This window comes from Dipodomys merriami, unplaced genomic scaffold, assembly GCF_024711535.1.
Source record: "Dipodomys merriami isolate MVZ:Mamm:240054 unplaced genomic scaffold, mDipMer1.0.p SCAF_116, whole genome shotgun sequence".
In the NCBI taxonomy this organism is placed as follows: domain Eukaryota; kingdom Metazoa; phylum Chordata; class Mammalia; order Rodentia; family Heteromyidae; genus Dipodomys; species Dipodomys merriami.
In genome coordinates, this window is record NW_027202449.1 from 1255787 (window position 1) to 1283191 (window position 27405).

Sequence of the window (27405 nt, forward strand, 5' to 3'; positions counted from 1 at the left end):
CGCCCTGGGCTGCCCCCCACCTGTGTCAAGGGAGGGCGGGGCAGGGCCAGGCCCCGCCCCTCAGGGTAATCATGGCCTCCAGCTGGCCAGGCAGGTGACTGTGATTGGTCCGGTCTGTGATGCCCGCAGGGGCCTTGGGCGCTGCTGCAGCCAGCTCTGCCCCTGGTGCTCAGGTGTCCAGTATGCGATCGCTCTGCAGCCCAGGGCCCAGCAGCCCGGTGCTGCCCAGGCAGGGCCGCCCACCCTCCACAAGTGTCTGCCACATCCCCGTCTCGGTGGTCAGCGATGGTTTGCTGGAGACTGCCCGGGCAGCTGTAAACAAACCGAGATTCACGCCGGGGACCCACGCCTTGTCCGCTCCCCCTCCCAGAGCCGGCTCCTCCTGTGATCGGAGCCCGATCTCGGATGGGAAGCGAGGAGGCCCGAGGAGAGCCTGTGGCCGTGTGCTGTGGACGTGTCTGGGAAGCTGTCAGCACAGCCCCGAGGTGCCGTGTGGTGAGTGTGGACGGCGCCCCTGGCCCTCAGGAGCACCCCCAAGCCACTCCTCACCAAGGTGCTCACCTCCACTGCCAACCGGCGAGGACGGACGTACAGGACATGGCCGCCAGGGGGCACTGCTGCCACACCAGAAAGCCAGGAGCTGGCGCGAGGCTCCCAGGCCGGCCTGGACTCCCTGCCTTCCCGGAGGGGTCCCCGCCTGGGCTCCTCGCCCTGTGCCCCCCCCACATCTCCACTGTGGCATCTGCCGCCTTGTGGAGTGCCAGCCCCCCACAGGCGGTCCCCTGCATCTTGACCAGGGCACTGACTGAGCCCTTCACTTCCCAGGGACCGCCAATCTGCTCCCAACCAGGGGCGATGGGGTCAAGGGTCCAGTAGGCAGCAGGGGGTGCTGGGCAGTGCAGAAACGCCGCCTCTGGTCTGTGGCTGGCCTTGGGGTTCCCAGAGGCTCAGGTATTTTATTGTTTTCCAGGGCCATGGGGGACCTGACCAGCTTCCATAGGGCTACAGCCAAGGGCTGAGGGACCCAGGGTCCCCGCCTCAGAGAGCGTGAGCACATTGTTCCCCACGCCACCACAGCAGCGCCACCAGTGCCACAAATGCCCTCCAGGTGGGTGGGTGCGAGGCCCAGGGCCCTACGCTGCCCACTGAGGGCAGGCAAGCAGCCAGGGCTGCACAGGTGGGGTGAGGCTGTCATGGGCTCAGCTGGGCTGGACAGGCAGGGGTGAGGCCAGGGTAGGAGCGAGGCCGTCCCAGACCCCGCAGAACTGTGTTGGGCTGGCTTCCGCTCCACTCAGGCCATTTTCCACCGCAATGTCTGGGGCTGTGGCCTGCTGGTCTCTCGGGTGTCCGCACGAGCCCCACACCCTGGTCTTGCACATGGCTGCAGACCCCAAGTGGGCAGCACAAGGCCCCGGACTCGGCTCTGCGTGGGTCGGGCACACCGAGCACTGCGTGGGGCCCGGCCTCTGGCGTGGCTGGTCGGGGGCCGCGGGCTCTGGCCTGTCCTCGATGTGGCCAGGGCTGTCTGTCGGCTGTGCTCTGTGCCTGGAGGGCGCCATGGGCCTCGGTCTGCAGCATGGGACGGCTGCAGCAGCTGCTCCTCATCCGTCTCGCAGACCAGACCGCGGTCTGTCCTGCAGGCTCCAGGCGCCACCTCTGCCGCCTGGCCCCAGAGCGGAGGAGGCATGTAGCGCCCGGGACACGGCGCTAAGAGTGAGGCAGGGGCTCAGCCCTCCATCGGGGGAAGGAACGCAAAGGAAGTAGAGTATCATTGATAAAGACACCTTTGTGTGTGTGTGTGTGTGTGTGTGTGTGTGTGTGTGTGTGTGTAGCAGTCTTGAGGCCTGGGCACTGTCCCTTAGATTATGCTCAAGTCTGGTACTCTACCACTTGAGCCACAGCTCCACTTCTGGCTTTGTGGTGGTTAGAGATAAGAGTCTCATGGAAGCTGGGTGCCGGTGGCTCACGCCTGTCATCCTAGCTACTCAGGAGGCTGAGATTTGAGGATCGCGGTTCAAAGCCAGCCAGGGCAGACACGTCCAAGAGACTCCTCTTATCTCTGGTTAGCCAACAAAAAGCTGGAACTATGACTTAAGTGGTAGAGAACCAGCCTTGAGTGAAAGAGGGCAAGACCTGGAGGTTCTGAGTTCAAGCCCCAGAACCGGCACAGGTGCACACCTGTTCCATGCCACGGCAGGTCATGCTTTGTCTCTGCAAGCGGATCAGCGAGGCAAGTCTAAGAAGATGTGCTGGGCTGGCTCCCATGCCGGCTGGGTCTCCTGAACCAATGCCTGCCCACCAGGCTTTTGCTTTTACGGCCACAGGAGCCAATACCACCAGCAGGCGGCAGGGGGCAGCAGAGGCCAGGCCGAGCTGCCCGGCCGGTACTCAGCCCGAGCAGAGTCCCAGCCTAGGCTCACCTGGGCCGTGGACAAGCTATGAAGACTGAAGGTGCTCAGGCGCCACCACCCGACGTTCCGTGGATAGATCCCGGGGACCGCACTAGGAAGAACGCTGGGCTTGGATAGTATTCTCCCCCTGGGGCTGGGGGCTGGGCCCTGCTGGCCTCCCTGGGTGGGCAGGGTGAGGTGATTGCATTCACTGGTGGGTCTATGCGGACCCCCCCCCGCCAGACCCACCGTTCAAGTTCTGCCCCTTTTTGCTGTGTTTGTGTGGAGATCTGCAGAGTCTTGCGACGCAGCCCAGGCTGGCCTCTGCCCCTGACCCTCCTGCCTCAGCCTCCCTCAGCCACCATGCCACACACAGTGGTGAGCGACTCTCGGAGAAGGGAGGGGAGACCAGGTGCGGCCAGCGGATGGGGTCCAGCAGCGCCTGGGCTGGGTGCCCCGGGAGCCGGCGGCCACCCTGGTGAGGGTGATTTGGGAGCTCCCCTCATGGCCTGGCACACTCAGGACACGTCCAGGACACCCCGACGTCCAGGGTGAAATGCCAGGCATGCTGGGCACCAGGTCGGGCTCCCCCGGGGCCCCAGGGCCCCTCTCTACATCCACTCAAGACATCCTGGTCCGTGACAGAAACAAATCCCCTGGTGACAGGTGGCCCGAAAGCGGGGCCTCCTCTCCCTCTCGGGCCTGCCTCCCACCTCAGCGAGGACGAGGTGAGACCAAGGCCCTGTGGCCAGCAAGGTGCCTCACAGCCAGGGCGTCCTCCAGCCGCCGCTGCGGCCGCCTGACCCAGCCGCCGAGCCGCTCGCAGTCCCGCATGGCCCGAAGTTCCTCCCAAATGAGACTGGCAGCCCAAGTCGGTGCCCACCAGCCTTGGCTGGGCCGGGCTGGGCCGGGGGAGGGCGCGGGCGGCATGGAGCAGCTCCCAGGTACAGAGCTGGAGTCCTGGGGTCCCAGAAAGTCGCTGCTCCCAGGATCAGCCCCCACGGCAGGCAGCAGGCGTGGAGATTCCTCGCCAGGGCTCGCTCCTGGGTGCAGCCTCCGCAGGCCCTAGATCCCACGCCAGGCTGGAAGCTCATGTCTGTGGCTGCGCCACGACCCAGGGAAAGCGCAGGCTGAACACAGTAAACGGGGGACACACGACCCGGCACTACCCAGCGCAACCCAGCACTACCAGCACTACCGAGCAGCCTCTCTCCCGGTGGCTGCGGGAATCTGGCCTTTCTGGGCTTGGCTGGGGCCGCCCCCTCCAGTCCCAGCTGCTCTTCCCGCACCCACAGGTGCTTGGTGAGGCCTGGAGAGGAGGCCGGGCCTCGGGTGAGGCCTCACAGGTCCTCCACCCTCCCCACCTCCACCCGCAGTGAGCCATGGCCGGAGGAGCCCGCAGCCTGCCCCGTGGTGAGCCAGGATTCGCGGCCACCTGGGCCCTGGTCCGCAGGCAGAGGAGGCTGGCGGCGCTGTGCGCGGTGCGGGGCTGGAGACGGGGCAGGAGTTCCCGGGGAGCGCAGGCTCCGCCGCCACCAGCTTCTCCTTCCCCAGGGCCTCTGGCTGGAATCGAGGTGCAGTCTCTGACTACAAGGGGATGCGGCGCGCCGAGCCGTACCGGGGGCGTGTGCAATGCTCCTGTGCTGGGAGCTGGGCTCCTTTTCCAGAGCTGGAGAGCAGCGGGGCCGCGGCGGGGCAGATCGACGCTCCCGGGCTTCCAACCCGTCCTGGACAGCAGGGCCGGGCGGAGTCAGCCGGCGCCCACACCCGCAGAGCCCGGCGCCCACAGCCTGCACTGCCCCACCCGGGCCAGAGATCTTGGGGATGGCCGGCAGCCCTTCCATCCCGTTTCTCAGTTCTATACACTGCAGCTCCTCTGGACGTTCACGGCCCGCCTGGGAGAGTTCACCGATCATCTCGGTGCTCGGTGCTCAGCCCGGGCCGGTCGGGCGAGGGGCCAGGCGGCCGCCCCACGGGCCTCCCCCGTGGCCTGGGCACCATCCACGGGAGCAGCGCCACGTGAACTTTTCTCTCCCCAGAAGGGGAAATAGGTAATTTAGTGGGACACTGTGATCAGGTCAGGAATGAACCCGATTTGGATTTTCAGCTAGAGAAAAAACCAAGTATGGGGCACCAAAAATTAAAAGAAATTTATAAAGGCGTTTCATTGTTTGTAACAGCTAGAACATACAGGTCCCAGAAAGCCCGAGGCGGGGTCAAGCTCTCTAGTGGCAACACTTAAGATGTATGAATCCCATAGGCATTGGTACGCAAGTCTATCCCCGAGACACACACGCATCTGTGCGTGGATACAGAGGGTCTGGCTTCCCCAGGCCGGGAGGAAGGGACTGCAAGTTTTCTTTAAATGTCGGATAATTCCTTTAAAGGACAAATGACATTTAGAGGGACAGCGGGCTTTTCTTAATAAGCAGAAGCTCTCCCCCCCCCCCAAAAAATACTCATCCAGGTTTTACTTCAACGTGGAATGGGAAAAGAGTAAAAAGAAGAAGGAAGGAAAGAAGGACGTGGGGGGGAAGGACAGAGAGGGAAGAAAAAGAGAGTTGCTCAGATTTAAATGTTTAAGAACCCTCTGCATCTGTGAGACTGGAGAAATCCTGCAACTTCACCCCTAATACGATAGTCCTTTGATTTTATTTCTACTTGATACAGTTTTAAAGGCCATGTACAAATGTTATACATTTTTATTTTTGTTCTTTTTTTAGGAAAAAATACACAAAAGGCAAAACATCCTCAAATTGTCGTTTTATACAGTGCACAAGGGAATTAAAAATGTGTCACAACGCCGCACTCCTGCAGCAAAAATAGTAAAAAAAAAAAAAAAGGAGGGGATAGTCCTTCATATAATATATATATTTATATAAAACATATGGAAATTTGTTTTTACATGGATCGGTCTTTGTTTCAAATTTACAAGGAATATCTAAAAAAAACTACACGGCAAATATTGCCAACAATGTTACACCATTAATACTGATAACGGAGCGTCTGTGTTAGGGAGGAAAAGGAGAATAAATAACACCATGAGCCTCGCTAGAGTTTAGAAAGTGCCTTAACCATCCTACGCCACGCTGCCCGCCGCCGCGGCCTCCAGCCCTTCCCCGCGCGCTGCCTCCTTCTCCAACCAGAAAGCGAACAGGAGAGACAGGGAGAGAGAAAAACACCCGGAAAACGTCAAAATGAAATTCGAAACAAAACACCCTGAAGAGAAGGAAGGAGAAAGGAGGGCGGGCGGGCGGCCTGGGGGGTTCGGGCTGGCCAGCCGCTCATTTCTGGACTCCTATTTTCCTTTTCAAGACGAACGGTGGCTTCCAAAAAGCAAGTAATGGGTGCCCCATCCACTTGCGGCAACCGGTGGACACTTGTGGGGTGGGGAGGGGTGGGCTTTGCGCCCTCCTCCCGCGCCCAGCACAGGACGGCTCTAAAGGGAGACAGGAGACACCCCTCACCCCCCAAAAAAGGTACAAAGATAAATACTCAACCGAAGAATGAAAGTATTTGGTAAGGATAAGCATTTGATCGCTTGTTTCCATTTCTTCCGCCGATCTGCCCTCACCATAGCCGCGGGGCCGGGGCGGGCGCCGGGCAGGGGCCGGGCGGGCTCCGGTCCCCATGGAAGGCTTTCTTCCCCGGGAGCAACTGCCCGCCGCCGCCGTCACTGCCGCCGCCGCCGCCACCGCCGGGTCCCGCCAGATCCCACCAGATCGAAAGGAGGAGCAGGCCCCAGCGTCAGCATTTTGGGGTTTGTCAGCCGCGGGGAGGAGGGCGGCGCGGCTGCGGCGGGGCTCGGGCTCCTTCCCGGCGCAGGGCGGGGGTCTGCCGCCGGCAGGCCGGTCCGTCCCGCGTTATACCTCGAGGACGCAGAGTGTCCTTCTGGCGGCGTCCGGGCGCCGGCCGCGCCTACATCACGCAGGGCTTGATGTCCTGGTAGGTGACCTGCTGGTGGTAGTAGGAGCCCCCGCCGGCGGCGGCGTGCACGGAGGACGACGCCATGGCGTTGAAGGAGAACACGAACTCCTTGCGGTCACACATGCTGGGCGACTGCGAGTGGTAGCGGGGGATGCCTGCGGGGAGGGACGCGGGCTGAGCCGGCCGCCGCGCTGGCCCCCAGGGTGCCCGACCACCCCCTCCATGAGCCCCGTCCCGCCCTTCCCACCGCCGGGCGGCAGCTGCTGCGCTGGGCCCCGCGCGGCCCCAGCTCCTCAGTCTCCCACCCTGCCAGCCCGGACAGCCTGTACCCCACCCGCCCCCCGCCCCGTCCTTCCCCAACGAGGCCCAGAAGGCCATGGCGGCCAGGGCAGGCCACCTCTCTTCCTTCCCAGGGGCTGGGGTGTCTGCAGACCGGGAAACCTGGGTCTTGAAAAACAAAGCGTCCCCGGAGCCTGCACCGGGACCCCGCTCGGGTCTGGACGGCCGCAGCCTGCCTCTCACCACCCAGCGCCGGCCACCGCGGCCAGGCTGGACCCGCGAGGCCCGGCTGGCCGCTCGCTAGCGCAGGCCTAACTCCTCCAGTTGGCTGAGCTGGGGGACCCTGAGCCTGCTGTCCTGGGCTGGGGTCCCCTGACTCTACATAGGGACCTTTCTGAGGAGTGAGGACACTTTGGGGACCCCAGAGACACTTCGATGAGAACGGGGCCTACCTGGTCAGGCTGAGGGCGCCCCACAGAGCAGGGCTGGAACGGAGGGGAGCACTGGGGCGTCTCAAATGCCCTCATCCCCCAGAGGTATGGAAGCGGGACCCAGGGGCCCCTGGTAGCGGGTGTCTAGCTAGCCCTCCCACGGAGCCTGAGCCCCAGAAGCCGAGCTGGGCTCAGTGGTCCCCGGTCATCCGCGGGCGGTCACAGAGCCGGCCTCCCTGCTGAGGCCCGGCCTCCGCCCCAAGGCCCGGCCTCCCCTCTCACCTTGGAGGTCGGCCGGGGCGTTGTGGCTGTTCTGGTGCAGGTAGGGCTGGTCCAGGGAGTGCGTGGAGAGGCTGCCGGGCAGGGGGTTGGCCGGGGGGTTGCAGGGGGACAGGGGCTGCTGCTTGATGTAGGAGGAGCCGCTGTTGAGGGCGGCAGAGGCGGCGGGCGGCCAGGCCGCGGCCGAGCCCGAGTAGACGGCGTGGGGCTCCATGACCCCGCCGGCGGGTGCGGGCAGCAGGGGCGAGGCGGGCACCGACGCGTCGTGGTGCGGGTAGTCGCCGGCCGCCGCCGAGGCCCCGCAGCCGCCCATGTAGGAGTGGCCACCGTTGGAGGGCAGGTGGGGCACGGAGTGGCCGGGCAGGGCCATGCCGTCCACGTTGCCGGGCAAGTGGCCGTTCATCATGCCCAGGCCGCCGTCCAGCGCCAGGCTGTTGGGCGGGCAGGAGAGGCCTCCGGGCGCGCCCTGGAAGCCGTAGGTGTCCGGGAGGTGGTTGAAGGCCAGCCCGTTCACCATGCTGTACATGGGCTTGAGCGCCTGGCACTTTCTCCGGAAGCCGCGCGGGCGCCGGCGGAACGAGCCTTCCTCGAACATGAACTCGCTGGCCGGGTCGATGGTCCAGTAGTGGCCCTTGCCCGGGCGCCCGAGCCCCTTGGGCAGCTTGATGAAGCACTCGTTGAGCGAGAGGTTGTGGCGCACCGAGTTCTTCCAGCCCTGGTAGGCGCCGCGGAAGAAGGGGAAGCGGCTCTGCAGGAACTGGTAGATCTCGCTGAGCGTCAGGCGCTTGCTGGGCGAGCTCTGGATGGCCATGACGATGAGCGCGATGTACGAGTACGGCGGCTTCTCGGGCCGCCGGATGCCCGCGTTGGTCTTCTTGGCCTTGGCCGGGCCGGACGCCGCGGGGTCCATGGCCGCCGCGCCGCCGCCGCCGCCCCCGCCGCCGCCGTGCGGAGGCTGCTGCTTGTCGGGCGCCGAGGACATCGGGTGGCTGCTCCCGCCGCCGCCGCTGCCGCCGCTGCTCTGCGCCGCCGCGGGCCCGGGAGGAGGAGGAGGAGGAGGAGGAAGGGGAGGGGGCGGGGAGGGGCGGGGGAGGGGGCGCGCGCCCGGCCCGCGCCTCTGCCGTCAGCGCGGCCGCCCGGCCCGGCCCGCCCTCCCCGGGAGCCGCGGCCCACCCCCCCCCCGCCCCGTCCCCTCCTCCCGTCCCCCCCGCCTCCCCGCCCTCCCTCCCGGGGAGCAGCCGGGCGCAGGGCCGCGCGCCCAGGCGCCGCCTCCCGGGCCCGCGGCCGTGCGCCCCCCCCCCCCGGCCGGGAGCAGCGCCGGGGCCCCGCCGCCCGCCCCGCTCCGCCCCGCGCGCCCTCCCCGCCCGCGCCGCCACCAGCCGGGCGAGCGAGCGAGCGCGCGCCCTCCGCCCGCGGCTCGGCCCCGGCCCCGGAAACGCGCCGGCCACCCCCGGCCTTGCCCGACGCGCACGGCCCGCGCCGCGGCCGCCTCCAGCCGCGGCTCCCGGCAGGCACCGGCCCGGGCCGCACGGCGGCGCGCGGCGACTCGCCGGACGCGGGCGGAAAACGAAAGCGCGGGGCTCCGCGCCCGGCGGAGCCGCGGGGTCCCCGGGTAACGGACGCGCGCCCGCCCGCCCGCCCGCGCCTGCGCCCCGCGGGCCCGGTCCGCGCCCGGCACCCGCGCGCGGTGCCCACGCGCCCCGCGGCCCCGCACGTGCGCGCCCGCCCCGCGGGGTCAGCCCGACCCCCCCGTCCGAGGTCACGCGTGGCGACCCTCCCCCCGCACCCCGCGCCCCCGCTCGGGGCGCCCGGGCCCCGGCCCTTCCAAGCACAAGTCCCGGCTTCCTGAGCGGTGGCCGGGCCCGGGCAGGAAGTTTACGCGGCTCGGAGTAAACACGTTCTGGAGGGTTCTTCAGTGATCATAATAGAGGGCTGGGGGGGGGGGGTTGGCCCGGAGCCTCCGCGGGCTCGGCCTGCGGCGCCGCGCGCCGGCCCCGTTCCGGGAAGCTGAGGGCGCGGGCGGGAGCGGGGCCCGGGAGCCGGGGCCGGGGAGCCGGGCGGCGGAGGGCGGAGGGCGGCTCGCGCGGACGCGCCCTCCCCGGCCGCCCTCGCCGCGCCGAGGCCGGGCGCCACGCAGCGCGCGCGGACCAGGTGAGTGCGGGTCCCTCGCTGGGCGCGAGGCGGGGGGGGCGCCCTCCCCACCGGTGCCCCGCGGCGGAGGCGGGCTGGGGGGCGGCCCGGGTCCTCTGCGGGTCGGCGCCGACGCCGGGCAGCGGCGTCCCGGCCGGAGCCGAGGCCTGCGGCGCTTCAAAGCCCCCGGCCCCGCGGCTCCCCGCGCCCCGTCGCCTCGCGGGCGCCTGGCACGTCCGTGTGAGAGCCGGGTGGCCGGGGGAGGTGGCCCCGCGCTGCCGCCTCCTCGGGCGGAGCCGGGTCGCAGCAGGGTCCGCGGAGCGCGGCCGGGGGAGAGGACGGGCGCGGGCGAACCCCCGCCCGGTCACGCAGCCCACCTGCTGTCCACGTCCTCAGAGTCGGGCCCGCCGCGGGGCGCCCGGCCTCCCCGCCCCGCAGCCGCCCGCGCCCCCACCGCTGCGAGGTGCTGCCCGCCTGCACACGCGTCTCCCCCAGACCCCGGGCGCCCCGCAGTCGAGGGGGAGTTCGGAGAAGTGCCTACACCCGCCGGCCCCCAAAGGTGAGGTAGAACTCCCCCTTCTGCCCAGCCCTCCCCCCAGGTTCCTCCGAGGCCAAGTGGACTTATCATCCACGAAGCTGGGGGGGGGGCTGCGGCCGTGGGGGCCGTGCCGCTCTCCCTGAGGTCTGCGTTGCCGCCCTTCCTGCTTCATAGACCCCGATGCGGCACCCTAGGTCTTGGGGTGAGGGATCTCAGGGCTCCCCGGCCTTGCTGGGCAGGGGCAGTGGAGCCAGGGTTCCATTTGTCTTCTGTGTATTCCTTAGGCCTGGGGGGGCGGGGATGTGAGGGGAGCCAGGGCCCGGGAGAAGGAAGGAATGAGCTCCCCCCGCTCATTCCCCAATTTTGGGAAAAGCTGCAGCCAGGAGAGCTCTCCACGAGTCCAGAAAGCGCGCCCTGGCCCCCAAGGCACCCTGTGAGGGCCTCCTTAACGGTGCATCTTTCAGATTGGGGTCCCCCCTCCTGAGAACGGGGCGGGGGATGCTGAGATTAGCCACACGTTCCTTCCAGGACAGGTGCCTCAGCGCCGGCCTCCTGGGCTCGGGGGCCAGAGACTCTCTGGAAAATCAGTCGTTAGAATGACCCGGAAAACCACCAGCCCAGGGACAGTCAGAGACCTGTCAAGTGCTGGTGGCCCAGCGTGCAGCAGGTCTGCTCACTCTACAAGCCGCCCGGGTGACCACCTCGCCCCGGCCGCGGCCCGGCCGACCCCACCCGCCAGGCACCCACATCTGCGTGAAGTTCCCCCGTGCACGATGCACACCTTCCAGGGTGCCCCCGACCTCTCCAGGGTCCTCTCCACAGCCCACACCTCTCTGTGCGTGACGCCGCCCAGCATGTGCCTCAGAAGCCCCCGCGGGGTCACTCTACCCCCCGTCTTTGCAGGTGTGCTTAAGGGGTACTCCGTCCCCCAGAGTGGGCAGCGGCCCCTATCCTCCAGGGTGGGCGGCGGCGTGGGTGCAGGGGTGAGGGCCTCTGGAGGCAGGGCAGAGCTGCTTCCCTGCAGTTTCCCTCTGACGGGCTCTGCACCCCCTCACTTTGGGGTGCTGTTTAAATTGCCCGTGCCTTCGTTTCTTCATCCAAACAAAATGGGGTGATGTGGGCACCGTCTCCTGGGCTGAGGGGGAGGGTCCGACCCCCACTCGCCCCCCCCCCAGCCAGAAGCACGGACGGACAGTGGGAGAATCACGGGGGCCGGCCCGTGCGCAGCTCTCCACTCGTGGCTTACAGCTCCTAACGACCCCCCACCCACCCCATCCCAAATCAACTGTGCGCCCCAGGAATCCCCAAGCTGGGGAGGGGCTCGTGAAAGCAGACCCGCCCGGGCCGCCTCTGCTCCCCGGGACAAGGCACTTTTACTGGCTAATTGCTTAAGTGAAGCCGAAGGCCTCGAGCGCAGTAACCCGAGCAGGGAACCAGATCCAGCCGGGGCTGTGCCGGGTGGGGGCGGGGGGGGGCAGCCGGCCACCCACCGCGAGGGCAGCCGCACCCCCCCCTGCCCCTCCCCTGAGCCCCCTGCAGGGTGAGGTCCAAGCGTGGCCTCTAGGTAGGGCAGCCCAGCCAGACCCGCAGGGGTGCCAGGGGCGGGGAAGAGGGTGTGGGGCGGGAAGGGCAGGAAGACCCTGCAGGGGCACGAGGGCGGGGTGGGGAGAAGACATTCAGGGTGCAAATTCAGCTCTTGTGTATGCAGGATGACAGCAGAGAAGGTAGGGTTCCTGGGAGGTAGGGTGCTGTGCGCCCCTATTGGAAGTTACCTTGACTGGGACCTCCTACCCTTCCACGGTTGCTGGGGGCAGAGGTGGAATGCGGGTGGCGGGTGTGAAGGCGTGCAAACACTTGTGGCCATGTTCCAGTGTGGGGTGGCTCACCGTGCAACAAAGATTTGAAGACTGGAACAGTATAACCTGCTGTGTCTGTCACTGTTGGAGTGAGTGAGTCTTCCTGCACAGAGCACATGAGGAGATGCATGTGCGTGGCCGACGCTGGGTCCTGGGGTGTGTGCAGGCCGCCCCCCACCATTGCGGGGTGTTGCAGGAAACGGACGCGGTGGCACGATGCACATGTGTGTGTTCTCTGGGGGTTCAGGGCCTGGCACTTCTGAAGGCAGCTACAGTTGATGCCATAGGTGCTGATGTCACAGCCGGGCGGCAGGGCTCACTCAGCACGGAGGTTCATGAGGAGATCCTCCAGGTGCAGACGCTCCTGCCCCCCAACTCCCAGGGCAGCATGGGGGGGGCTGCGTTCTAACATGTACAGAGCTCACAGCTGGACAGTCACTGGGCCCACCTGACCCCCTCCCCATGAGATCCAGGAGCTCACCAGCTCACACCCGCACCACACCGTGTTCTGTAGCAATGGGAGACAGTGGTGGCGGTGCCTGGGCGAGGAGGCATGTGAGGACTCTTGTTTTCTGCTCTTCATGGGCCTGCAGCCAAATTCCCTACCTACCAAGATGAGGGCTCTCCTGGGGAGGGGCCCCGAGGCCCCGGGGAAGGCCCGTGCTGGGCTCTGACATTTGGGGGAACTGATCTACTTGTACCGTCACTGTCACTGTCCACCAAACACCAACCGAGCGAGTGGGAGTGGTAGGAGAGGAAGGGGCAGGGGAGGCAGCCCCCCTCTGCCTCGCCCAGCAAGAGTTTGGGGTGCAGCTGCAACAAGGGTAGTTTCTCTCTGGGGGGATCTGTGTCAGCAAGAGGTTCCTAGTTTGGTTCAACAGACAAAGCAGGAAAGGAGGAAGGGAGAGAGGGAAGGTGGGAAGGAAGGAAGGAAGGAAGGAGGGAGGGAGGGAGGGAGGGAGGGGGGAGATGGAGAAAGAGCAAGGAGAGACAGAAGGAGAGAAAGAAGGATGAGCTCACCCCGTTCCTCTTGGCCCTTTTACCTAAACGCACGCATTTTCCATGACGCTCTTCAGTGAAATATTTGACAACATAGCAACCCAGGAATTTCCAGCTCTCTTCCCTGTGAGAGTTCGGGGCGTTTGCTGGCGGGAGCAGGGCTTGCGGCTCCCCAGCCTGGGACCTCCTGGCCCTGGGCTGCGTCCCCCTGCGCCCCGAGGCTGGGGCTTCGTGTGTGTGTGTGTGTGTGTGTGTGTGTGTGTGTGTGTGTGTGTGTGTGTGTGTGTGTGTGTGTGTGTGTGTGTGTGTGTGTAGGGCTTCCAGAACTTGCTTCTGTCCTGGTGCTGTTCAGAGGAAGGGAGGGGAGGAGGGGGAGACGATGGGAGAGGAGAGGGAAACGAATGGGTTTCAAATATAATTAAATTTAAGGGAGCAGGTAGGTTTTTTTCAGAGCAAGAGCAAGCTGTACCCCAAGGCACGTGTGCAGCTGAGAACTGAGGGCAAAGACGGAGGGGGACCCCAAGAAATGTGTCCGGTGTGCAGGAGTGAAAGGGGAGCTTGTCTGGATTTGTTTCCTAATCAAAAGCAGCCGCGTCACTGGTCCCCAGAACCCTGCGGTGCGCACGCGGGTGCCGGCTGGCCTCCGTGGGTGTCGCCCGTGCATGTGATCAGCACCGCCAGGGCACTGAAAGCAGGGGTCAGGCGCGCGGGGAAGGGCCCTGAGGCGGAGGGGGTTCAGCGGCCGGGGGAGGAAACTCCTCCCCACCCCCAGGCTGCCCTTCGGCCTTTCGCCCCAGCGGGGTTGAGGCCCCAGCTCCCCGGTGTCCCGGGATTGGAGCTTGGATGGGGATAGACCAGCCTGCTTTTGTGCGGTGGGGACTGTGGGTGAGGTGACTCCTGGATCTGCGGTCTGGGAGCCCGTGGGTGCATTTGGAGTGGAGACGGGGAGACGGGGGCCCGAGGAGGGTTCCATACCAGAACTGAGGGGGCCTGTAGAAGTTGGGGGGAGGGAGTGGGGCCACAGGAGACTGGCAGAGATGGGGGTGAAGGCCAGGCAGGCAGAGCTCACGGGGTGGATGGTTCCCAGGATGAGCTGCGGGTAGGCCTTGGTAAGAAGGGGTTTGGGAGTGCCTTCACTCTGATTTAGCACCCAGCCTGTGTGTGTGTGGGGGGGAGGGTCCCCAGAGGAGAAGAGTACATTCCTGCCCTGGGCCTAGCTGCAACGTTTGAATCTTGGGCAGATGCTTGCAGGCGGGTATCTGTCCACCCACAGGGCCAACGGGTGGTGGTGGGGGGACAAACACCAGACTTGAACGGAGCAGGAGGGGGCTCAAGCGTAGATTCAAACCGTGTCACAATTGTTAAGTGCACAAACGTGGCCACGTGCGTTTAGGAACTTGGAGTTCAGGGCCTCCGCGCCTCATTTTTCTCAACTTCCAGACAAGATCAGGGTGAGGCCCCTGGTGGGTGGTGCGGAGGTCAGAGGAGTCAGCCGTGGCCGGCTGGGGTTGACGGTCCCAGGTGCAGAGGCCCAGGGGGCGCAGGGTCTGGGTGGCTGCTTGGCCGCTACGGCAGAAGAGGCAGTGGGTGGAAATCGGTGGTGGGCCTTTGGTGGCATGGAGCACGGTCGCTTTTCTGCCACGGCTCTGGAGAAGAGCGCAGGCTCAGAGGGGTCTGCTAGGGCCCCCCCAGAACTGGGTGGATTTGTGTGGGCACAGTGGACCCTGCCCATTGGGGCTGAGCCGTGGGCAGAAGCTTCCAGGGCTCCCCATAAACCCTGATGGGGTGCCCAGGAGAGCTGGCTCTCTACCTTCCAGCTGTGTGCTTTCTGTGCGGCTGCCTGACCTCTCTGAACCCTGTTCCTCCTTTGCATCTAGGCTGCCGTGAAGTCTGGGGGCCGGATAGCTTTATCATTAGAGATCGTTACACACCTGCTATGTACGAATGTGGCTAGTATTTAGAGAATTGCTACAAACCCATTTTCATGGCACCGACCGGGCGAATGGGAAAGGTCTAATAAATGCAGAGTCGCTTTTAAGGCAATGCCATGGGACCCTGTGGAAGCCCCACCTTGAGCTACGGGAGCGAGCGATGCCGGCGGCGAAGACGCCTTCCAACGCTGTTGACTAAGGCAGGGTTCCTACCTCCCAGCTCTGCACACTTAATAATAAAAAAGTGGCCTTCGGCCATGGTCTGCTCGGCACCCTCTCCCAAAAGAGCAGGGAGGCGTGCGCTGCCAGCTCTGCTCCTGGCCTCCAGGTCCAGAGGAGGCGCGGGAGAGAGAGGAGGCTCGGGAGAGGAGGCTCGGGCCATCACGAGCACGGCCGATCTCATCTCGCGGGTGTCAGGGAATCTTTCTTTACCAAGTTTGTTTTCAACGCCTGGGATGGGTGCTGAGCCAAAAAGACCTCTGGGGCTGCCCTCCCTCTGCTCCCCCCCCCAGAGAAAAACTCCTGGGCGGAATTCCTTGGGGAGCAGAGCGGACCAGCCAGGCCCTGCCGCCCACAGGCCCTGGCAGCAGAGCCCCTTCCAGTTCAGCGTGCACGCCTCTGCCCCGGCCCAGGGTGGGCTTTGGCTTTGCATTCAGTGCTCACCAGTTTTCTACCCTGAAATTAAAAAAAAATTCCAGTAGACATTAAAGCATAAGGTTATCCCGAGTTTCCAGTTCTTAAAGAGGCAGATCCTCTCTTCACCTTCCGACAAGAGCTTGGACACCGATTCGTTCTGAAAACGAGTTCTTCCGTGCGCTTGGACTGTGTGTGAGCCCGCAGTGCTTCTCGGCAAAGCGTGCGCTTTACCCAGTTCTGTTCCCCGCAGGGGAGGTGGGCAGGGTCGGATTGTTTTTAAAGAACGCACAAACGGTGCTGGGTGTGTTTTCTTAGGCTCCCCGTGTCCAGCCCACCTCTCCCCGCCTCCGTTCTCTCTGGAAAGGTCCGGGTGTGAGTTCCACCCGCCCCTCGGCTCCCCGCGCTCCTCCAAATTGGGCTGAGTCCCATTAAATTCACCGCGAAAACTAACTTAATTAGCAGGCAAACGGGCTCTCTTGTGGGAGCAGACAAGTGCCGACTCCCCCTTTGCCTCCCCCCACCCCGCGTTTTCTCCCTCTGTCCCTCCGTCCGGGCATTTTCTGCTCTGGCCACCTGCCCCAGGCTCCTTTCGAACCAGCCCAGACTCACTCTGCTTTCTCAACTCTGACTGGAACATTCTTTCTGTCATTTCCCAGAAAAGCGCCGTGGAGAGCTGAGTTCGGCCGAGGCGGTGCGGCCGGCACTGGGCGAGCGGAAAGCGCGTGTGCGCGTGCAGGGCAGAGGCGGTGTGGGCCTGCGGGGTCCCGCGGGGGTCCCGCACCCGGCGCGCTGCTGCCGCTGTGGAAGGAGACCAGCGGTTCTTTTTAAGCGTGGTTTGGGCTAATGATGGGGCCGGGTGCTGGCTGGGCGGACGCGGTGTTTATTTTACGCTAGCGGCCGGGGGAGGGGGCCGGGCGCGGGGCGCTGGAGCCACACGCAGGCTCCGGTGCCCAGGGAAGCGCGTTGGTGCCCCTTCCCGCCAGTCTCCTCTCCCGTTTCCTGCCCGCTGGGCTCGGCCGTGCGGGCGTCGGGGTGGACTCAGGCTGCCTTCCGCCGGGCAGCAGGCTGGTGCCGGCCTTGGGGAGACCAAGCCCCGCATCTCCCCACCCGGACGCCGCGTTCGGCTCTGCACTCACCTCGGGGTGCGACCTAGAGCCCTGGGGCCGCGGCTCCACACCAGAACCCGAGATCCCGCCGCCAAGGGGTGCTTCCGGAACGTTCCCTCTGCTACCCCCCCCCCGCCCCCGGAGCCGCTGCGGGAGAAAGGTCGTTCCAGCCTTCCCCCCTCGACCAGAGTGAGAGGATGCGGGATGCCGTCGGGCGCGGAGGCCAGGCGGGCTTGCTGGCCAGAGGACTCCGAGGGACGCATCTCCCCTGCACAGGTGGGTGACCAGGGCGGGGGCTCCGGTGCGAGCGGCCCCCATGCCAGGCCCCGACAGCCTGCGGATCCCCCAAACGCGGGATCCCGGACCGCGTGCCGGTGCCCCTTAAACGCAGGGCACCACCGGCGTTCAATTCCCACGGGCGCAGGCCCACACGTGCGGACAGACTTGAAGACCCAAGGGCCTGGGGTGTCTGGGGCTGTGCCCCGTGGGGAGGGCCGCCCTATGTCCAGGCCAGGGTCCAGGCTGGGGTCCCGGGTCACTCTCCCCCGCCCAGACCCTTTTCCCGCCCCTTCAGAGGGAGAGCTGGAAGCTGCGGGCGGGCGGGCAGGTCGGGAGGCCTGTGCGCTTTATCTGGGCGGCTTCACTGTGAGTGTGTGGTGACAACTCGGCGCGTCCTCGTCCTCGGGGGCTCCGAGGCCGCCCACCCGGGTGACGGCTGGTCTGTGGGGTGCGCCCGCCCCGGGGTAGCCCAGGGCTGCAAAGCCGACCAGGCCCCGGCGGACCAGGTGCCCGGGCCTGGCAGGGGGCGGGGCGCAGGGACCTTTCCCGGCGAAGTAGGTGGCCGTGTATATTTTTGTTCAAGTGGTGTTTATGTTAATGAAAAGGATGGAATTACAAACAGCCGGCGGGAGCGCGCGGCGGGGTCCGCGTGCAATCAAAGGGCGCGCGCCCGCCCACCCCGGGGCTTTTACCAGAACCCCTTCCTGCCGGCTGGGAGAACCGTACCGAACCCCACTCTTTAACCCCCTCCCCAGCCCGGGCTCTGACTGCAATCACCCCCCCAACCCGGGAAGGCCGGCAGCTCGCCCCCCCCAGGCCTCGCCGGGGTGACCAGGTTTGTGCACGAGAAAAACAGATCTCAGCGCAGTTTCTAAAGTGGCCCGGAGCCTGGGGCGGCGAACCCCGCGCTCCCCGGGGCGGAAGTCCTGTCTTTTTATGCTGCAGTATCATTAAACAGGGTCTCTAGGTTTGTTTCCCAGCCCGGACCCCCCCCCCCCCCCGCCCAGCAGAAGTAGCTGGGCTCCCCATCAGCACCGGCGTCCCCTATCCCAAGAAAGCCTTTCCTCTTCTTTCCGCCCTGCCCTCCCAGTGGGAAGGAAGGAGCTACCCAGCCCTTCCTCAGCTAAATGAGGCTCAGGGGTAGGAAAAGCCAAGCAGGAGCAAACTGCGCCCAGCGGGTGGATTCCGGCGCCTGCTGGAGGCTGGCGGAGGCCGGGCCGGCCGAGCCCGAGGGAGGAGGGAGGAGGGAGGAGGGAGGCTGGGTAGGAAAGGTGTTGCCTGGACCTGAGCCCGGCCGGCTGCCAGAGGCCCGCTTCCTTCCAAAGGAGTCAAGGTCCCTTTCCAGACTCAGGTGTGGGGGTGAGGGGCAGAGGGAAGCTGCCCAGCCGAGGGGACACCCGGGCAGGCCCCTCCTCTCTGCTTCCTCCTGCCCGCGGACCTGGCAGCCGGATGTCAGCCCTGAAGGCCTGAATCACCGGGGCTGAAGAAACCAACCAGATGCAAAGCAGGGGAGAGAGGAGAGGGGGCAAGAAAGGAGAGGAGGGGAGAGGAGGGGAGAGGGGGAGGAGAGGAGAGGAGGGGAGAGGGGGAGGAGAGGAGGGAAGACGGGAGAAGGGGAAAGAGAGGAGAGGAGGGGAGAGGGGGAGGAGAGGAGAGGGGAAGAGAAGAGAGGGGAAAAGAAGGAAAAGGAGGGGGAAAGGAGAGGGGGGAAAAGGAGAGGGGGAGGAAGAGGAGAAGGTGGTCGCTGGGCCCCATACTAGTCCCGCCCCTCCCCCTCCCTGGCCCTTGGGGTGATTTATCTTGAGTTCCAGGTAGAGAAGCTGCTGGTGGGGGCGGGGCTCCCCCAAGGGAGCAGAGGCACTGTGGCCTGATGATGAGGTCTGTGGAATTGTTGGGACAGCCACAGGTCTCTAGACAGGAGGTGCAGAGCCAGGTGTACAGCGGCAGCCCCGAGCCTTAGGCCGCTCCCACCCTTCAAGCCCCAACCAAGGCCCTCTCAGGCCGAGTTCCTGGCACCCTTAGAGAAGCCCCAGGAGGGAGAGAGAGTCCTGCAGAATCCATTCCCCTCCCCTGCCCCAGTGGCCGAAGCCAGGGCCTGGGCCCCGCGGGGGGGCCCCCCCCCATCTACAAAAACCCTTCAGCAGGTGTGGGGTCTGGGAGGGACTGGGGGAGCAGGGGGTGTGCACGCCGGTACTCAGCCTGCTGCTGGAGGGGCATCGGGACCTGTGTTGGGCGTTACCCACCCTAACCTGGGGTGGGGGCTCCAGGCTCGGCCCGAGGGCGCCCCCTGCCCTCGCTCACCTCCCCGGGCATGGGCGTGGCCCTCGCCGGCCTGGGCACTTTCCCTGGGACCAGCGGATGCCAGATGTCAGCCCCTTGCGCGCCCCCCTGGCCCCCGTGCGCGTCCCGCCATCTTCCCCATCCTGTAATTAAACTCCAGGTCACATCTCCCTGTGACGACGCTATCAGGCCGGCGGCTCATTAAGGCGTATATTTAGCCGTAAAATAGGGGTTGCAGAGAGCGGGAATGAAAATGATCGTGCTCCGGGAATGAATCCTTTTAGCAGAAACCAGAGCTGTTATTTACCACGGAGAACTAAGTACAGGCTGCGTTTTCCAGGCGGCCCCAGCAGGACCAGCCTCGTCTCCAGGCCCTGTCCTGCTCTGCCTGCACCCCAACAACGGCCAGGCACCAGGTGCGAATCTAGCCGAGGCCTCCCGGGGCAGCACTGCCCTGGATGGGGTTTGGCCTGAGGAGCCTGGGCCGGGAGGGGCCGCACCCCTGGCTGCCTGGGGTGGGTGTACAGGAAAGCTGGAGGAGGATGAAGTCAGACCAGGTCAGGGAGCAGCTCAGGGAGGAAGGTCCTGGCCTCCCGGAGGTAGAGCCTCGGCTGGCCATCTGGGCTCTGGGTTTGATGGCCAGCCCTTCCCTCCCTCTAATCGGCGTGGGGTTGCTGGAGCTGGGGCCCTTGTCACGTCACCCCTCCCGCAGCGTCGGTGCCTCATGTAGGCCCGGTTTCTGTCTGCCCACACCACGTGAGCCAGCCCGGCCGGGCCAGCTGAGACTCCCCGGGAGCCCAGGCCTCCCCCGGGCAGCAGGTGGCCACAGCTGGAACTAGAAGCTTCCAGATGCCCCGGCGGTGCCCATTCTGGCGTGGCAGTGCTCTGGAGGGAGTCGGGGTTGTGTGGGTGGGAACACCCCCAGACATTGCCTTGCGGAAGTGGCCGGTGACCCACAAGCTGCAAATATTTGGATAAACGTCGAGGGAGTCCCGGGCTGGATGCCTGCCCGAGGTTTTCAGGGGGGCCCCACCGCAGGCAAGGCCCCGCGTGGCCACCCTGTGCTGAAAGGAAACGGGGTACCCCTCATTCCAGTTGTTCTGGCCAGCGGTCGAGGGCTGCCTCAGACCTGACCCTGCCCAGGGCTCCTGGGAGCCCGAGAGCCTTAGCCCCATCCCACAGGACAGCTGACACGGCCACACCCCCCAGCACAGCCGGCAGACCCTGCCCCACCCGCCTGGGGACACCCCAACCCACCTGGGGTGCTATCCTCTGCTTGTCCAGCATGGCACCCCCACCAGAGAAATGGGGGGCTGGCCTGTTTGGTTTTGCCTGCCTGCCTGCCTGCCTACCTACCTTCCTTCCTTCCTTCCTTCCTTCCTTCCTTCCTTCCTTCCTTCCTTCCTTCCTTCCTTCCTTCCCTCCTTCCTTCCCTCTTTCCTTCCTTCCCTCTTTCCTTCCTTCCCTCCTTCCTTCCTTCCTTCCCTCCTTCCCTCCTTCCCTTTCCTGCCTGTCTCCTGGTCCTGGGGCTTGAACTCAGGGCCTGGGCCTGTGGCTTTGCTTTCCCACTCAGGGCTAACTCTCTCACTCGAGCCGCAGCTCCACTTGAGGCTTGCTGGTGTTGCTTGGAGTCTCTGTGGGTTCCTGCCCAGGCTGGCTTCGAGTGTGATGCTCAGGCCTCAGCCTCCTGGACCGGCTGCCGCTGGCCTCTGGGCCTCTTGGTCAGTCCTCGGGGTGTGTGCCGGCGTGCGGAGGAGTGAGCGCCCCGTCTCGCTGACGCCCCCCCCCCCCCATCTCCGCCACCTCCTCCCTGCTCCGTCTAGAAGCACCTGCCGGAGTTTCACGGGGTTCCAGCCTCACTACCCTTGGGACTCCTCTCGTTTTCTAGATGGGGGACTGAGCGTCAGAACACTTTAACAAAGCCCAGAGAGCAGACTGGGCTGTCAGCTCTGGGCCGACCCTGCCCCCCCCCGGGGCGCGGTGGGGGTGGTGACTGGGGTCATTCTGGGGTGCAGCCACCAGCTTGACCACTGCAAGGCCCTGTGGAAGTGTTGTGGCAGGAGGCGTTTGGCCTGTAATTTTTGCTCGTTAAGAGAAATGCGTAGTTTCTCGTGCCGGGGGCCCTGGTTTATTTGGGGTGATCTCGTCTGACAGCTCCATGAGGTTTCCTAAGCCCGGCGGTGGAGGCCGCTGGGGCAGCGGGTTAACTGCAGATTAGAGTCTCATGGACTGTGTTCCCTGGGCTGGCTTTGAACCTCAGTCCTCAGAGCTCAGTGTCTTGGGTGGGATTACAGGCGTGAGCTATCGTTGCCCGACAGATGTCCCGCATTTAAGACAGTGTTGGGTACGAAGTGGTGTGGCATCGTCAGAGTAACCCCTCTGTGCCCCCCCCGTGTCTCCTGGGGATTCCCACGGGAAACACATGGGTGGCTCCTGAGTGACTCGGGGTGCAGTGGAGTGGAGCTGGGGGGGCAAAGCCTGGCACTGGTCTGTGGAGGCTGATTTTTGCGGCTCACTTTCCTGTTTTATTTTGTTCAAGATCAAAAAGGAAAGCAATGAAATTGCCTTTCCTTAAAACAGAAGGATTATTAGCAGCAAGGAATCGCGCACAGGTGTCTCCTCGCCATGTTCCCGCGCGGCCTTTGGTTGAGTCACACCTGTATTGCGTGAGGGCCAGGCAGAGAGCGGCCGGCACACTGGAGCCGGGAGCTACCGGTCACTTGTGCACCGAGTTATTATTTACTGACCTTTCTTTTAACTGTCCTGCCTCTCGGCTGAATAAAGTAACCAGGATGTGTCTGCAGCACGCCCTGGCCAGTGAGGGCGGCCTTCAGAGAGCCTACAACAACAGACATCTCCTCCCTCAGCTCGGAGGCCCGGCACTCACGGTGTGGTGCTGCCGGTCTCCACCTGGCTTCCCAGCGCCATCTCCTCACCTGGCAGGAGGGACGGGATGGAGGGATGGGAGGGGGAGATTGTACCTGAGAGGTGCCCGTGAGCCAAGGCTTCAAAAACAAGGAGAGGCAGAAAGGGGAGGCAAGAAATCAATAGCACGTGGAAAGGTCCTGAGGTCACAGCAGCGTAGTATTTCCAGGATTTGGGAGGAGGCCTGCGTGGCTGGAGTTAGGGGAGTAGAGAGCTAAAGCGGCAGAGGAGGTGGATCGGGAGGGGGAGGGTGGGCGGAGGTCAGCAGGATCCTGCCCGGCCACGAGTGTGGGTCAGCACACCGGGGAATGACTGGCGTGTGGGGGCTGTGGGGAGCGCGCACCTTCTCGTGCTCCTCCCTGAAGAGCTGGGAGCCTCCCCCCCCTGCTGTGTGCGTGCCCCAGCCAGGCGCCCCCCCCAGGGGCAAAGACACCTCTGCAGAGCCTGTGTGGCCGCTGGCAGGGACCGACTGGCCACATACGCCACAGGGGCCGGAGCCCCGCGGCCCAGCCCAGCCCCCACAACACCAGGCCCGGGGAAGCTGAGAGAAATCACGGAAGACGGTTCTCGAAGCCGCTCCCTGTTGGTGGGATTGGTTACGCAGCCGCAGAGAACCAGAAAAAAAGCCACTTACGTGTTTCTTAGGTAAACCTCCTTATTGGGATGCGAGATGTCTGCAAAGAAGTCTGCAGATGAGCTTGGCTCGGTGTTTTTCCCAGGCAGAACACGGGCGGGCGGGGAGGGGTGCAGATGCAGATGCAGCCCCCTCCACTGCCCCTCCCCACGAGCCCTGACTGGGCATTGCTTGTCTGCACCGGCGGGGGACCGCGGGTGGATAGAATCCGGCTGTGTGTACGGCTCCCTGCCCCGCGTTCCGTGTGTGAGGCTGAGGTGCGGGCCGGGCCAGGGCCTGGTCATGTTCCCTGCTGCATAGTACTTTGTGGCGCAGCGGCGTCCCGAGGCCCGCGCGGGCCTCCGCCGGCGCCCGTGGCCCTGGCACGACGCGAGTCCGTGTCCGTCCCGCACTCTGAGCAGCGCACAAAGAAAGTTTCAGACGCCGGTTTTGCTTCTTTGAATTGGTTCTAGGTTTGCCTTTGGGGTGACCCGGAGGCCACAGAGCCCCCCCCCACCCGCTTCCACCCCTCCAGTGAACGGAAAACAGTTTCCTCGCGAGCTGGTTCTGTGTTTGTGCCATCTTGAGGCTCGAACTCTGGGCCCGGATGCTGTCTCTGAGTGTTTTTGTCCGCTCATGGTTAATCTACCACGTGTGCTGGTTTGATGGAGGTCAGAGTCTTGCAGACTTTCCTGCCCACGCTGGCTTCAGTCTGCCACCCTTGGATCTCAGCCTCCCGAGCAGCTGGGGTGACGGATGAGCGCGGCTCCGGGCCGAGGCCGGCCGTCTGTGAGCGAGGCCCCGCCCGCGGTGCGGGCCACGAAACCCAAGTCTCACCGAATCCACCGCCCCGCGAAAACCACTGCAAAATTGCTCCCTTCCTCCCAGGCGGGGCCGGGAGGCCCGGACAAGAGGGCATTGTGTCCTGCCGGCCGTCCCTGGCACAAAGGGGCCTTTCACAGCTGCCGATGGGGTGTGTGCGCGCGCGTGCGCGTGCTCATGCACACACGCACGCCTGCGTGCTGAGGCTCTTCCCTTAGCCGGCTCTGGGCACAGCGGCCTGGGGTTCGAGTCCTGGCACTGCTCCCTCCGAGATCTCCAGTGTCCTGCCGGAGCCTGGCTGATGTCCAGACAGTGGAGGTCTGCCCAGCGCCCGCGGGTGGGGCGGGCTCCCCGGTGTCTTGGGGGACAAGTCTCGGGGGGCAGACGGCACCTACAGTGCCCAGAGCTTGAGGCCGGGGCACTTGGGGTGAGAAGTGTTGCTGGCTGTGTGTGTGCACATGTGTATACACACGTGTGTCTCCGTGTGCCCAGGCCTGCCTGTGTGTGTACCCGCATCTGTGTGCACGTGTGTGTGCACGTTGGGGAAGTTCTACAACCCTGCGGGCTGTGTGATTGAAGCGTGGGCTGGGGTGGACGTGACTGCACGTGGACCTGGAGTTCACGCCCATCTTCGCCGGCAACCAGGCCCCTTCTGTTTTCAGGTACAACATGGCTGCCCGGGCTGGAGGGAGGGCTGCGGTGTTGCTCGCTGTCCGGTGCCCGCAGGGCAGCGCTTTTGGTGGCTCCGGTGGAGCGGTGGAGAGGGCGCCGACGGACTCGCCCGGCCCGGCCGGCTGTGCACCGCGGTCGCCGGAGCTCAGCCTCCAGGGTGTCTGGGATTACAGGCGTGAGCCGCCATCCCCGGTGAGGATGTGTCTGGATGCAGGCCGCTGGAGCTCAGGGCCGGTCCACGCGTGGAGGAGGGGCCCCGGAGGCAGGGCCGCCTCTCGTCACTAGGTTGGAGTTGTCTGCGGGGTTGGGCTCTGCGTGGCTGTGTGGCTCTGGTCAGCCGCGCTTCAGGGGGCTTCTCTGTTCCGTCCAGCACTGCCTTTGCTGACGCCGATGTCCGGGGCGTTTCTCGGCTCTCCCCTGACCCGCGTGGGCTCCGCAATTGCTCCGCTCTCCCCCCGACCGCAGCCGCCAGCTTCTTCTCCTTGTTCCTTCCCAACGGAGCTGGGCCTGGACGCTCCTGTTCTCTTCCCTCGCTCCCGGGTCGCCTCGCTGTGCTCAGTGGTGTCGCCTCGAACTTCCCGGCTGAGCAGGTTTAACACCTGGCCTGGCATCAGGGATGGCTGGAGCGGTGAACCAGTGCGGGGCAGTGTGGAGTGGTGTGAGCTGGTGTGGAGCACACTCCCCTCATTCCTCACGCGGTAGCCGGGTGGCTTGCGGGGCGGCTCCCTGCCCTCCGCTCGCGCGCGTGACTCTTCAGACGCCGCCATGCTGATTCCCGGCTGAGTCTCGCCTCCGTTGAGGCTGCCGGGGCGGCCGCACAAGCTCCGCTGGGGCGTCCTGTTGTCCCTCCCACAGTCTGGATTTTGGATCCTTTGGATTTCAGATCTCTGGATTAGAGATGGTCAGGCTGCAGATACATGCGTGCTAACTGCCGTATGCACAATATAATAGAATGTGCACACACGGCGTGCGTGTGTTGCACACATGTGCGCTGACCTGTGGCCCATCCACCCTGGCCACCTCTGCCTCACCTTTCCTTTCTGCTCGACCTGGGCTTGGACTCAGGGCCTTGCCCTCTTTTGTTTAATTTTGATGATCTTTAAGTAGTTGTGCAGCAGGGTTAGAATCCAGCTGCGGCTGTGGAGCCTGCGCACTCCCCTGGCTCTTCCTCTCAAGGCTGGCGCTCTGCCACGCGGGCCCCAGCGCCGCCGCCTCTAGTTAGCCACCTTTATTCTTTTCCAGTTCCTTTAGGTTCATGAGATAAAATTCGTTTGTTTGGTTTTTGTTGGGATTTGAACTCAGGGCCTCGTGTTTACTAGGCAGCTGCTCTGCCCAGTAAAATACATTTTATTTTCATAAACAACGTGTGATTGCCCAACGTGAAGGCACACAGCTCCGTGGTGCGACCCGGTCCTGTCTTCCTGCCAGTGATGAGCTCTTTTTGCTGGCTGCGTAGCATTTCCTCCTGGTTCGCTTAGCTGGTCCAGCGCTGCTGGTGAGGAAGGAAGAGATGGGAAATGCCACGTTACTTCAAAAAACCAAAGATCCAGCTTCCCTCTGTGGTGGGTGGGAGCGTGAGGGGCAGGGGAGAGGGGGGCTGTGTTTAGGACCAGGTGGTAGACGCCGTGTGTGTGTGTGTGTGTGTGTGTGTGAGTGACGCTGTGTGTGTGTGTGTGTGAGTGACGCCGTGTGTGTGTCTGTGTGTGTGTGTGACTCCATGTGTATGTGTGTGTGTGTCTGTGTGTGTGTGAGTGATGCCGTGTGTGTGTGTGTGTGTCTGTGTATGTGTGTGTGTGTGTCTCTGCTAGCACAGCCAGAGTGGAGGAGCCTTCCTCCCCGAGCCTCCGGCTGGCGCAGGACTTGGCCAGGCAGCGTGCGAATGCTTTGGACGCCTCCTGTTTCTCCTCTCAGGAAGCAGAGAGGCAAAGAAGTTAGCAAGCTTTTTTTTGGCAGAGGACAAAACACAAAACGCCCAACCACAGAATTCTCAAAACTATTGCTAAGCACTAATTTCGCTAACATGTCAGGCTGGATCTCGGCGATCTTGTTCCTTGGCTGGAAACAGTTCCCGAAAGCCACGTGATCCCAGATCCACCCGGGCAAGCAGTAAACAGAGAGTCCGCCCCAGCCCTCGCGGGGCTGTGCCAAGCAGCTGGGCTTCCCTGGGGCTGGGCCCTGCGCCCTGAAGCCGCGGCCGGGCCTCCAGCACTCACCGAGTACGCAGGGGCTCCATCACCTGGGAATAACCCCACGCTAGGCGCCGGTGGCTGGAGCCTGGATCCTGAGGGTGAAAAAGGCAGATGAGAGGGCTGTGCCCTGAGTTCAAGCTCCAGCACCGGCACGCATGTGCGTGCGCGCGCGCACACACACACACAGAGGAGAACAGTCCACCAGAGCCACACCCAATGGCACAGCAGAAAGCCACCTTCTGGAACCTGACTAGGCTCCCAGCTGACCCCGCCTCCTGCTGCCAGGATCAGGGTCTCTGCCAAAAGGGGCTGAATAACCAGGCCGAACGGGGGCTCATCCCTGCAAGGAGGGTAATGAGTCACAAGTGCTGCGTCCATGGTTTCCTTTGAAAGCAACGCACACCACCAAACCAATTTTAATTAGAGATATTGTCTTTGTAGTCAGGGCCATCACAAGTGAAGGCAGAACTGCTTTCATGTGGCAGAAAGATACACAGAGCCCGGCTCGTTTTCCCATGAAAGGGCTGGGCAAGTTTTTCTTTTCTTTTTTCTTTTCAAATGAAAAAAAAACCCACCCAGGCTTGTTGCTAGCGGTCGGTCGGGAGGAGCTGTGTGGAGCTGCGTTTGCGGAGTGAGATTGGGAATCCTCTGGAGAAGCCGTTTGTGGATGTTAACCCGATCGGAAGGCGTGCCAAGTGTGTGTGCCAGCTGCTTTACCCTTTGAGATCAGACATGCCACCCTGATTTTAAGTGAAAAACACAGCTGAAAACCAAATAAACATACCTACATGCACATCTAAGGCTTCCGGGGCTGAGAATCGACCTGGGGGGGGGTCCCCCGCGGCCCTGCCTCCCCGCAGCCCACCACCCCGCCGCCCCGCCCTGCCGCCCGCCCTGCGGGAAGCGTTGGAGACCATGTTTTGGCTTTTACTCTTAGGACTGTGACTCCAGAAGTCGGGGCCCCAGAAACTGGGGAGGGAGAAGCATTTCCAGTTTAGGACGCATGAAGGCCAGCGGTCCTGGGGGAGAGGGCTGCCTTGCTCCTTGCCGGGCGCGGCACAGCCCGAAGCCGCAGGTGGATGCGGGGGGAGGGCAGCGGCCGCCATGCTGTGCGCACCCCATC

The 27405-nt window shown here is 64.3% G+C and overlaps 1 protein-coding gene and 1 long non-coding RNA gene across 3 annotated transcripts in view; one reads left to right on the forward strand and one right to left on the reverse strand.

Annotated features, from left to right (window-relative positions):
• Nucleotides 1-5012: 5012 nt before the first annotated feature.
• Nucleotides 5013-8294, reverse strand: LOC138822845 (forkhead box protein F1). The gene is made up of 2 exons (XM_070015796.1): nucleotides 7310-8294; nucleotides 5013-6472 (listed from the first exon to the last, which is right to left on the reverse strand). The coding sequence occupies exons 1-2, from the start codon at nucleotides 8286-8288 to the stop codon at nucleotides 6309-6311; spliced, it is 1143 nt and encodes a 380-aa protein (XP_069871897.1). The 5' UTR covers nucleotides 8289-8294; the 3' UTR covers nucleotides 5013-6308.
• A 1083-nt stretch (nucleotides 8295-9377) lies between these two features.
• The window catches only part of LOC138822850 (uncharacterized), a 35758-nt gene continuing 17730 nt past the window's right edge, over nucleotides 9378-27405 (forward strand). Inside the window, exon 1 of one of the 2 annotated variants that reach the window (XR_011370643.1) lies at nucleotides 9378-9457. This is a non-coding gene — a long non-coding RNA (uncharacterized lncRNA). Of the gene's footprint in view, nucleotides 9458-16716; nucleotides 16779-27405 lie in introns of those variants that run through there. The other variant, XR_011370642.1, reaches the window with a different exon arrangement.